Here is an 11313-nt window from a genome sequence, read left to right on the forward strand (position 1 = left end):
ATGAAAATATTGACAAGACTTTTCTAATCTGTTGCCACATACAATAAGCAACTGCTCAGACTCATGTTCCAGTTTCGTATTAAGAGTCTCTTCTGCCATCTTTCTTATAGAGACAGCAGTACATGATTTCGTACAAGACAGGAGTTTTTCCTTTGTCATTTTCAGTCACATGAAGATTTTGGCTGGTAGGTCATAAAGTAAGGGAGGTACCTGATGTAACAACCTGTTAAATAAACACACTACAATAACCCTTCCCTCCTGCCAAAGCAGGAGGAAGCATTAATTAAATGCATGTACATTAAAGAAAGCCAAAATAAAAGCGATACATACGGAGGAAACAAGTACTCTGGTGTAAGCTCTAAGTCATCATCATATCCAAATCGACGTAAAACAGTCCAAGTTGTTTCATGCCTTCCTCGCTGAATGAAAAGTGTGTGTAGAAAAAGAAAACCTAAAAATCAAATGATGACACCCCTTAAGGCCCTGAAACACTTCATCTGCTACAAGTATTTTTAATAGAATCAGAGTGAAAATAAAAAAGCCTGAAATACTTATTCAGATTTTAAACCTCCTGGGTGACATAACAGCATTACCTACACAGACTGAAGGTTCAGAAATCATGTTATTTGTAAAAGTGTTCTTCGAGGAACTGTTTCCTTAAAACAACCCACCTGGTTTTCTGTTGTTGTTTGCTTCTTTCAGTACTAGCATTTTAGAAGAACACAGCTACATGAAAGTAAGCCCAACGATATTTTCAACAGTCTATAATAGTAGGTCTTAGCAAGAAGCCTGCAAAGTAGTCTCATGGAAGACTGCCTTTAGTTTCCTCTTACCAAAATAACTGGGTATGATTTTTGTTTATCGCTTTCCAGGGTTTAATGAACACTGAGAATTCTCTGTTTAGTAAGGCTATGCCACTCTTTACAATTTCTTGAGTCCTATTACATATGTAAGTTCCACACGCAAAGCAGTTACACTGATGTTAAGAAAGAAAACATTTTTTTCTCCTTTCACTTTTGCCATATGCTCTGAGCAAATCTGTACAACTTAGCTGTTAGAATGTCGACAGACAACACACCTTGCTGACAAGTGTTGCAGACAGTGAGCCTAGAGACAAGATACAGATTTATCTAGGAGACAATCTCTTTTGAATCAGTATATTTATTTGGATTCCAAGCTCTGTAATAAGAAGAAAGACCTGATTTTGCTCATCCCATTACTCCCCATTTTAATCATCCTTTGATATCATACTGCCACTACCCCCAGCTCTTTTAGACTAAAAGAATCAAGATAGAGATCATATTACAAAAGACTAGCTTTTTTATGTAAGAATGTCTATCAACTGTAAAAGATGTGTCTTTATAAGAGTTAAATAAGGCTTACCTTTTAATGTTAATCCGTTATCTGCAACTCCATCACTTAGGTTTTTCCTGACTACATTTTTTACATCTTCCAAAGCTTGAGGTGCCAGTGGTGTATTAAAACAAATTCTCTAACAAAAAACAAAATGACCATGTTAGGACCACTGGCTACCAAGCTGGACAAACAGCACATCCTGCATGAAATGCAGCCTTAAACGTTCTTATAAGCTAGGAAAGAACAATCTAATTTCTTAGTGGAAATAAAGGTGTACAAACTTTATTTTATTTTTAAATACAAGCATTGGGGCTTGTACATTTAAATAGATTTTTTTTTATTTTGCTCCTGAACTAAAATTTGAACCATGGTTACAAATAAAATCAATACCATTTCTGTTTTTACAGATCCACTCTTTTATGCTGCACTTGAGACTTTTAATATTTAGATCTTGTTCCCTTAGAATTCACCTTACTACACTTCCTTCAAAAACTATCACTTTTTTTCCATAGAATTATATAGTCAACTATTAAGCATGGTGAGATGATAAGCAAAAGAGTTACCTGAAAGAAATTGAGCTCTGCATCATTGAGAGTACCATCATTATCCTGATCAGAAATTCTAAAAATGCGAGTGAGTGCTTTAATACAGGCAGGCTTCATCTAAGGAATAAAAGAAAGGTCAGCACCTTTCTAGGCTTGACTATAAAAAGATTACACTGAATGACATCAGGCAGTTTAATCACATTAAAACAAATACTAGCCTTCATGTTATATTTTTATAGCAGAGACATTCATACACACATACACAAAAACAAAAAGCAAGAGGAAACAAAATCCTGATATAACAAATGTATATCCATAAATTTAAAGCAGTTATTCCACATTAAATGACTTTTTATTCAATTATTAGAGGAGCCTCAAGTTCTTCACAAGCTGAAAGTGCCACTAAAGTTAAAAAAAAAAAAAAAAAATCAGTTCTCTAAATTCAGTCTTATTGCTACAGAAAACTTTAAAAAAAAAAACCTAAACAACTGAATATATTTTTTTTTTTTCCCCAAACATTTTCTGGTGGGGAAAAAAAAAAAAAAAAAAAAAAAAAAAAGGACTGCAGTCACAGTTCCTTGCAAAAATAAATGGCTCTAGAACTACAGTCAACTCTTTCTAAATAAGCACGCTATCTCTATGCACCATTTCAACTATGGCTTCAGAAGGCTTCAAACATCAAATACTGAAAATCTTCACAGGGCTCATTCATCTACCAGGCAAAGCATTGATCTCTATGACAAAAGAATTGCTAGGATACCTTCCAAGTGAAGGAAAACAGACACTGGTAATTCTCTCCCAACAACTACAGTGATGATGGACTCTTCTCTTCATAGAAGTCACACAGATTGCATAGAGATTGGTTTTGGAAAACCAAAAAGATTTCAGCACAACAATTTTATCACAACATTACTAACTCATAAAGATGATTCTGATGGAAGAAATCAAAACAGGGTTATTCTCTGGTTCTCTACTTAACAAAGTATTTATGATTGAAGCAACTTTCCTACTGCCCAATACTACACAGGGGTTGCATTTAAAGATTTATTTGCATTTACCCATGAAATTGATGTTTTTTATAAAAACACACTCCTTCATATCTGCTCAGCTAACTACCTGCGATACTTAAAAGTTCCTTCCCTTAAATCAGGCCAAGTCTGGAGCATTTTACCTGAAACAAATTGAGTTACTGTGAAATGTATATCTAAAGGAGAACTGAACTGAACACATGATTTTGTTCACATTACATTTGGCTTAAAGCCATTACCAAAGCTTCTCATTTTACTTCGCGGTTCACATGGGCAACAAAAAAATGTCTTCATTGCTTTGAATTAAGAGGAAAGACAGATCGGATTAATACAACACAAAACAATCACTATAGTTCTGGAATATAATGCTTGACATTTGGGGATAGAGTGGTGGTAAGAGAATAAACTAAGAAATGCAAAACTCACGGAAAAGGAAAGAATGAGAAAGTGATTAACTGCTCCCCCCCCCATTATTTGCTCTTAGAAGCTATGTATAAATACCTCTTTCTCCTCTGGGCAATAAAGAGGACCTGTAGGATGCAGAACAGCTTTCTGGGCATAATAAAATAGCTCAGATATATTCTTCAAGTTTTTAGCTGAACACTGAAAGAGAAATCCTTATATTGATTAGGTAGTTTCTTGACTATTTGGCAATTTCTTCTGAAATTTAAGCAAGCATCAAACTTCTAAAGATCTAGCCCCCTCTCGTGGGTACATTGCTGTTTTGGAAAGAAGACAGCTAGCCCCTGTACCTGCTCAGTAATTAATAAAGGAGGTGTCACTACAACTTGCTGTTATACCAAGAACAGAAAACAAAAAAAAGATGGGAAAAAAAGAGAGGCATATCCACACATATTAATTCAATTTTAATACTTTGCAGACATCTGTCTGGCTTAATATTAAATTTAAAACACTTGCTAAAGGCAATGATGTGAGGAGGCTCTATATATTAGAAGAATGAGAGTAATATTTGATTATACATTAGTGTAACCTTCTCTAAAGAAAAATAACATACAAACTTACCATGATCATAACTTCTATTTTAAATATCTTAGACCGAAAAAAGAAAAAAAAAATCACCTTTTCTGTTAAAAAATTGCCGTGCATGCTTGGCAAGAATGTATTTTTTGTTACTCATTCTAACTTCAGAAAGTCTTGCATACCTCTACACATGTTTCTATCTCTGTATATTGATTCATAATGGGAAGGATAGTTTCCATACTGCTATATTCCACTAGATCAGACTTGTTTCCAACTAATATAAGAGGCAGCCTGAAAACAAAAAAAGGTTAAGACCTTTAAAGACAGAGAGATAAAAAGATCTATCTTAATTTAGCATTCTACCTCCCATCAGAAGTCACTGTATTATTTTCATGATGTAATTAAATATCACTGGCAGTCAATAGGCAAGACTAAATGATAGTTTTAAGTAAACTGTTTTGATATACACTTAGACAGAAGTGTACTTGCTGATACTACAAAACACACACAGTTAAACACAAAAGTAACTAATCATATTGTTATTATACAAAACCAGCATCCGTAGAAAAGCTATGTAGACCATGTAGCCAAAACTCATTATACCATAACAAATATAAACACACCTGGTAAAAGCTGCCCATGAAATTCAAAATAAATAGCATTGCTGGCATATGTAACAGACCTACATACTTTAAATCTCTTGTTGCTTGGACTTCTTACATAAACTTTTGGGTTAGAATTTGATTTTCTTAAACAATTAACATCCTCAACACTGTCCATTGACACCCATCGATGTGCAGCCTAATTCACACTTCTCATCTTTACTTATGCACCTGCTATCTTTGTCTGTCCTTTCATTGATGAGAGGAATCCATCGACTTGTTACCTAAAGTGGGATTAAAAACAAATATGAAAAATACATTTTCAAATTTATATGACTGAACTGTGCACAAGTTCAACTACAACTGCTACTGCTTCTTTCCTAAGGCACACATTTACCCACAAAGGAGGAAACAAATGAAAACTGGAGTTGATTAACAAGCAACTTTCTCAAGATGACTGAAATGACTGAAAACTCAGATGCTGAAATGGACCAGAAGCAGTAATACATCTGTATGTTCTCTTAACAACTTGATCTCAAACATCACCTTATGCATTTTTAATGTCTAATACGGTTTTCAGCTTGCCAACAATTAACAGTGCACAAGTTACATCTCAAGCAATAACTGGATAAAATGTGTTACCATACCTTATCAATAGAATTCTTGTTGTTAACAGCATATACTATACAAATCACATTTGCCTAAAATGAAAAGAAAGGAAATGCATGGAATTCCACTATTTAGAGTCGCTAGAGCAACAGAGACAATTAAGAACCATACGTAACAATATCAGAGTAAGAACAGTTCCACCGTTAGTCAAAAACTGTGTCCCTGACTTGTTTAAGCTATTTGTAGCCTGAACAACAGCTTAAGCCAAATAATTTTTATGTTGAGAAGTACCAAAAAGCCTGTCTTGCAGTATGACATTCACAGCTTATGCCTGCGGAGAGACCTATGCTACCAAGAAATCTAAACTGAAGAATCATAATTTGCACCCTCAAATACCAAACCAAATGCCAGAAATGGAACATAACACCATGACAGACTGTACAGAAAATGTGCAAAGGTGTTCAGAAAGAACTGAAAATAGGAAACAGAAGGAATTCCAAAGCTACCAAGAATCCCATACTATTCATAAATGCATAGTACAACACAACAGAAAGAACTGAAATGGACCTTTCCAGGGCAGGATTATTTCTTTACAAAAACTGTCAATCCCTTGGCTTGCTGATTAACAGATACTTAGGATCTGTCCTTCCACTTGGAAGGACTAAGCTTAAGCTCTATTCACCAACACAGTGGCAGTACCTACTTTTCTTAAATATACGGTTTACTATAGCACAAAACAAAACACCAAGCAAGAACAAGCAAGAGAGAGGTTTTTTCTTCAATACAAACTGAAGCCCATCTGATGTGGAGAACTTAAAAGGAAAGATTTCTCCAAAAGCAGAAACTATATTCTAGTAAATGCTAGAGTACACTTACCTGTGATATTTCATGGTAAAGCTGCTCATCACTTTGCTCTGCTTCTGCATTCAAAAGAATAAGTCAATCATTAATACTAAGCATTTTTGCGAACCAAAAAACTTACAAAACTGGAGTATTTCACAGTGCTCATAAGACAGCCTTGTGAAAGTTCTTGTTATTTAAATATCTTTTAATAAAATGCACTAAAGAATGCTTCTACTGTAACAATAATGAAATTTATCCACTAACTTGCAAGACAGAAACACTCTGTTGCACACCAGGTTTTTAGCAGCTTTTATAAAGAGGAATGATTACATTTGTAGACAGGTTCTTTCTGAAATGAGTCATAGTTTGCATCCCTCTATGCTTATCAACAGTCCCTTCCTGGGTTAATAAGTAGCAACACTGTTCTATAATGTAAACTTGTACAGCAGAATATTGCATCTGATAATTTTACTGCAGTGTTGATGATTTTTTTTTTTTTTCCCAGTGAGACCAAGCTTCTGTTAACTGAATCTATGAAACATATAATCCGAAAGAAAGAAAAGCTCACTCCACATAAATTTAAGCTGAAGTCCAACAAAAAAAAAATACACATTATTTCTTTGTTTCAAATAAGTAAACACACCAAAGACATTTCCTCAGCAGTGGTGGGACAGAGAAGACAGGAAGGTATCTGCTAACATGGACTAATTCTTGCCTTCCATTATAAATGGTGGAAGGATTTTTATAGCTGTGCAAAAGTTGCATATACATTTATGACAGCATATGTACCTTGATACTGAGCCTATTTATCTATTCAGTAAGGTCAAGGAGATTAGAATGTATCAAAAAAGAAAAATACAAAATATGAAACTGACCCAAAAGGATAAAGTGTCCAAACTTAGAAATTCAGAAAGTCATAGAATATAAGGTATGTAAAGTCTCCTACAACTTAGTAAATTTTTCACTGAAAGAATTAAAAATATTTTTGAATTCCATGAAAGTACCCACCTTTGTCTGAACCTGTAAATATGTAACACAAAAAATGCTAACTTCACTGGAATATTGCTACAACTGCCTTTCATAGAAGTGCCAACAGTAGTTAATTTTAGGCTCTGAATTAGTAGGGCCAGCTATCATAATCTGATTTAGTTTTATCCCACGAGTTTCTACTTTGACTTAGCCTTTTCCTACATGTAGCTTTGGTCCCATACCTGTACAACTGTTAAAGAGGCTACTGAGTTAGATAAACAATTCCACACCAAATCAGTCAAACAGTAACGGTATTGTGTAGTCCTTACCTGAATAATCCACTATGTGGGTTGGCACTCTTTCAGGGGTGACATCAGCTGGAATGGTGATTTCTTCAGCTCGTGGTGGAACCTTGGGTTGTAAAGAAACAGCAAGAAAAAGCCTTTAAAGATAATCCAGAAAATCCAGATGGTCAAAAAAATTTGTATACTACAATACACCTGCCAGTTAGTCAGCTTTGCAAGAAAGCAATGTTGTTAAGGGATTCAGAGACTGCTTCTATAAAATTCAAATCCACTATATCCAACCACCTGTACAGAACTAGTACAATAGTGAAAACTATGAACAAAACCTGAATTGCAATTTGAAGAAAAATGTCATATAAATAAAAGTTCTAAAATTTGGGTGGTTATCAAATTCAACCATTTACATCAAAGGGCTACACATTCTTTAGCAGGAAAGTAACATCAGAGTTAGCATGCCATTATTGACAAATTAAATACTATTTAATCTATGTTTAAAAGTTTTAAGTTCTGCACAAGATATCCTGGTCCTACTCCTGCTGAAATTAGTACAAGGACTACCCCTGCAAACAGTGCATGAATTAAAAAAAGTTACAAAACATTCAAGATAAGGCAAACAAGCATGACAGACAAAATACAAGTCTCAATTTTTACATAATCATAACCTGACAACTTCTTTACTTCTGACAGCATGCTAAACATTAAGTTCAGAAAAGCCTGCAAAGCAAAACATGATACTAATAAAAAGTGTGTTCTGCAAAATATTGTAAACTAGCTTGGATTGGTAGCCATTTTTTCCAGAGAACACTAATCCATATTCAGGAAGAATCAACTTAAACCTGATTTTAATGGAAACTTCCTGCACAGATCTTTATTGCTTTCTACCTGCTAGCACTGAACTTTCATGATGCTTTTGTTTTCTTTTAATAAAAACAGGAAAAAAGAAAATCCAATCATTAGAAGAATGGTTCTTTGTAAAGCTTCAAGCTCTACTTACATCTTCATCAAGAAAGATTACTGATAATACCCAGTATATTAAGCACCATTTCAAAGTCTGAAACGTCTATTACATATACCCATACAGCTCCGAACTGCACAACTGACCTGCAGGAATTGTACATTTCTCTTTCAGCAGTTTATATAGGATGCAATATTTTTTTAAAAGTTATTTCTGTAATTTCAGGCAGATGATTTTGTGTTACACATAAATGATGACTTTTCTCTTGACATGAATTTAGAGAAACATTCTAGATTATAAAGCAGGAAGAAGCCAAGAAGTGAAGAGGCCTACAATTCACTGAATACATCAACAAGCAACCTGCCAAAGGAACGGGTCCCTGAGCAATTCAGGAACAGAAACTGTTACCTGCAAGATTGGGAACTAAATTCAATTATGTTAACAATCTAATCTTGACTCGCGAACTGTGGTAACCTACTGATTTGCATTAAACACAGTGCAGTGTAGATTCAAAGAACAGCACATGATGTCTATTTTAAGACTTGTGATCAGAAGAAATAAACATTCATGTTTATATATAAAAAGCTTAACTATTTGCAGCAGCTGCAGTTCTTTTTTATGGTATAAAAAGAACTATGTGCTGCTTTTTTAGAGGAATAAAATGTAGAAGCAGCTTTACTTTTATGCTGGAAGAAAGCAGAGTTTTTGTTTGTTTTTACTTTAAAGAGTCAGTGAAACTTTCTTCAAAAATAGAAGACAATGTCTCGCTTAGTTATAAAAAAATGGCTGTTACACAATGTGTCTTTTTAATTCCTCATTCTCACTCATTTTGCAATCTACTTGCTCTTCAAATACACAACTCAAAAAAAAAAATTGGAGTCTTGACTCTTTCAGCACCTTCCCATTTACAAGTCTCTAATGTTGAAATATGCTGCCAGTTACAATCAGTTTCAACCACTTAAAAAACCCTAACATTTCTCATATATAAAAAAGTTTAATTAACCATGTGAAAAACAAGAAAGGAACTTAGATAAAATTTAAATTCCTAGTCTTCACACAGAGATATATTTAAACTAACCTACATCACTCTTCCAGAAGTCATCATTGCAGTTTTAGACTATTTTTTTTCCTAAATAGGAAACAGTATTTTAAAGTAGAACCTATTAACTTACTCTTTGAAAAAAATTATACAACAAGATAGAAATAAAACTTAGAAAACAAATAAGGATGCTCTACCTCTTCTGGAAATTCTTCACTGACAAGAGACATAATCAGTGATGTCTTCCCAACTCTGGCTGCAAAAGCATTAAAAACAGAGATTAGATAATTTGGCTTTGTTACACTCAATAGTTGCATCCCTTCTAAAATGGGAAGTATTTCTAAAACATTTTCCAACTGATCATGTTAAAGGCTTTTTATCTGTTGTTTAAACATACTAAATATGAATGACTAATTCCCTCATTGTAAAACTTTAGGATCCATTTCACACTTCTGCGTTTCATCCAGAAGGGAATCAAATCCTGCTCTGTCTTACATTAAAAAATTGGCAGGTTTTAACCTTACTACAGAATACTTAAGCAAGCAAACAAAATTTCAAAATAAACTAGAAACGCATTAATAAAACTTAATAAATAGAAACAAAGAAAGCACAAATAAAGGAATTTAGCAATTAACTGTTTTTATAGTATTCTTGATACAATGATTGTGCTTCAGTCCTAAACTACCAAGGATAAGAGCTGGACAAGAAGACATCTATCATCAACAAAGTCTCTACAAACTGGTTTGACTACTCTGAAAGTGCAAGAGCATAATCTCCTTGATACAAATGCACTGTCCCCCACAAAAAGTGGAAAAAACCTCAACCCTTCTAAAGTCACAGTTTTCTTAATCCAAGAAGAACACAATCTCTACTTCAGTATTCAACCAAATGAATGACTCAGTTTACCTGCAAAGTTCAGAGTTCTGATATCACAGTTGGATTTTGTGGTTTTGAGAATCTTTAATGGCCATTTAAAATGAAGAGTTGGTAACTTTTCTCAGTGTTCCCTTCTCTGTAAAAATTTTCATCTGTCAACCTCCTGTTCCTTTGAAAGCCTTGGAAGACTCTTACGGCTTTATTTGGTTTTGAGACATTTCTTAAAAATCAAAATGTTCAGATTCAAATATTATCTGGGATTGTATATTTCTGACAGCCCTCAATTCATGCAAAAACCTATTTCATCCTGGATGTATAGCATCTTCACTAGCATACATGTTTTATCAACCAAGACGTTGCTCACAATCAGTCTGAGCCTGCATCACTGTTCCCACTTAAAACAATATAAAATGTCACCAATTGACAGAAGTTGCTTTGCTGATATCACTGCATTTGCACTTGTCTATTTAATTGATATAATTCTGAATATGGGAGGAAGAAGAAAAGATGAAATTGTACAAATGGTTTTGTGCAGAAAATGGTATTACTGAACTGATGATCTAGTCAAAGAACATTCAACTCATCCAAGTCTATTTTTGGTATAATAACAAATGACCTTCTGACATCCAGAAATAAAAACCTCTCTTCATCATGGTGAGTTAAAGAGTAGTTGCTACAAAATTATGAAAAGCAAAAAAAAACGTTGTCCTGGGTAAGAAGACTTTTGTTTTCCTTAGGGAGAACTGTTGTAAAGTTTTCCCCAGAGGTATTAGCTGAAGAGCAGTAAGATGCAGGTTTCTTAACAACAATGTGGTTGTGTTTTCATCAAAGATACTCATAGGAGCTAAAAACCTAATTTATACCACCAGATGTCCCCCTGCATAAACTACATCTTAAATTTCATCCTGACAGAATCAAAAGAAATTTAAAAGCTCTCTTATTTCCATAGATAAGTACTTTCCTGATAGTCAGGTTATGAGATAATTACTGAAAATAGTGCAGTGTATTTTGCATCTAAGTCAGCTTTAATTTGAAATGGTGACAAAACATGTTGGCTTTGCAGATAGAGAGACTCATCTCATTAATTTTATGGAACTGAAAATAGAAGATTATGGACTGCTGGTTAGTAAAGATACTCAGTATTTATAAGCTTCCGATACACTTCCAAGTGTTCTAGAGTTTATTTTTTTCCAATGAAAATCCAT

At 34.0% G+C, this 11313-nt stretch overlaps 1 protein-coding gene across 8 annotated transcripts in view; it reads right to left on the bottom strand.

Moving 5' to 3' along the window:
* The window catches only part of RHOT1 (ras homolog family member T1), a 28558-nt gene that overhangs the window by 13713 nt on the left and 3532 nt on the right, over nt 1-11313 (bottom strand). For 3 of the 8 annotated variants that reach the window (XM_042802358.1, XM_033002285.2, XM_033002283.2), the window contains exons 2-12: nt 9430-9488; nt 7263-7344; nt 5998-6041; nt 5160-5213; nt 4744-4796; nt 4093-4201; nt 3953-3979; nt 3431-3532; nt 1920-2018; nt 1384-1492; nt 331-451 (exon numbers count right to left, since the gene is read on the bottom strand). In XM_042802358.1, the coding sequence (XP_042658292.1) occupies nt 331-451; nt 1384-1492; nt 1920-2018; nt 3431-3532; nt 3953-3979; nt 4093-4201; nt 4744-4796; nt 5160-5213; nt 5998-6041; nt 7263-7344; nt 9430-9488 (859 nt within the window). Of the gene's footprint in view, nt 1-330; nt 452-1383; nt 1493-1919; nt 2019-3430; nt 3533-3952; nt 3980-4092; nt 4202-4600; nt 4797-5159; nt 5214-5997; nt 6042-7262; nt 7345-9429; nt 9489-11313 lie in introns of those variants that run through there. The other 5 variants (XM_033002286.2, XM_033002284.2, XM_033002289.2 and 2 more) reach the window with 3 other exon arrangements.

The sequence above is a fragment of the Tyto alba genome, unplaced genomic scaffold (genome assembly GCF_018691265.1).
Source record: "Tyto alba isolate M040663 unplaced genomic scaffold, T.alba_DEE_v4.0 Super-Scaffold_39, whole genome shotgun sequence".
NCBI classification, from domain to species: domain Eukaryota; kingdom Metazoa; phylum Chordata; class Aves; order Strigiformes; family Tytonidae; genus Tyto; species Tyto alba.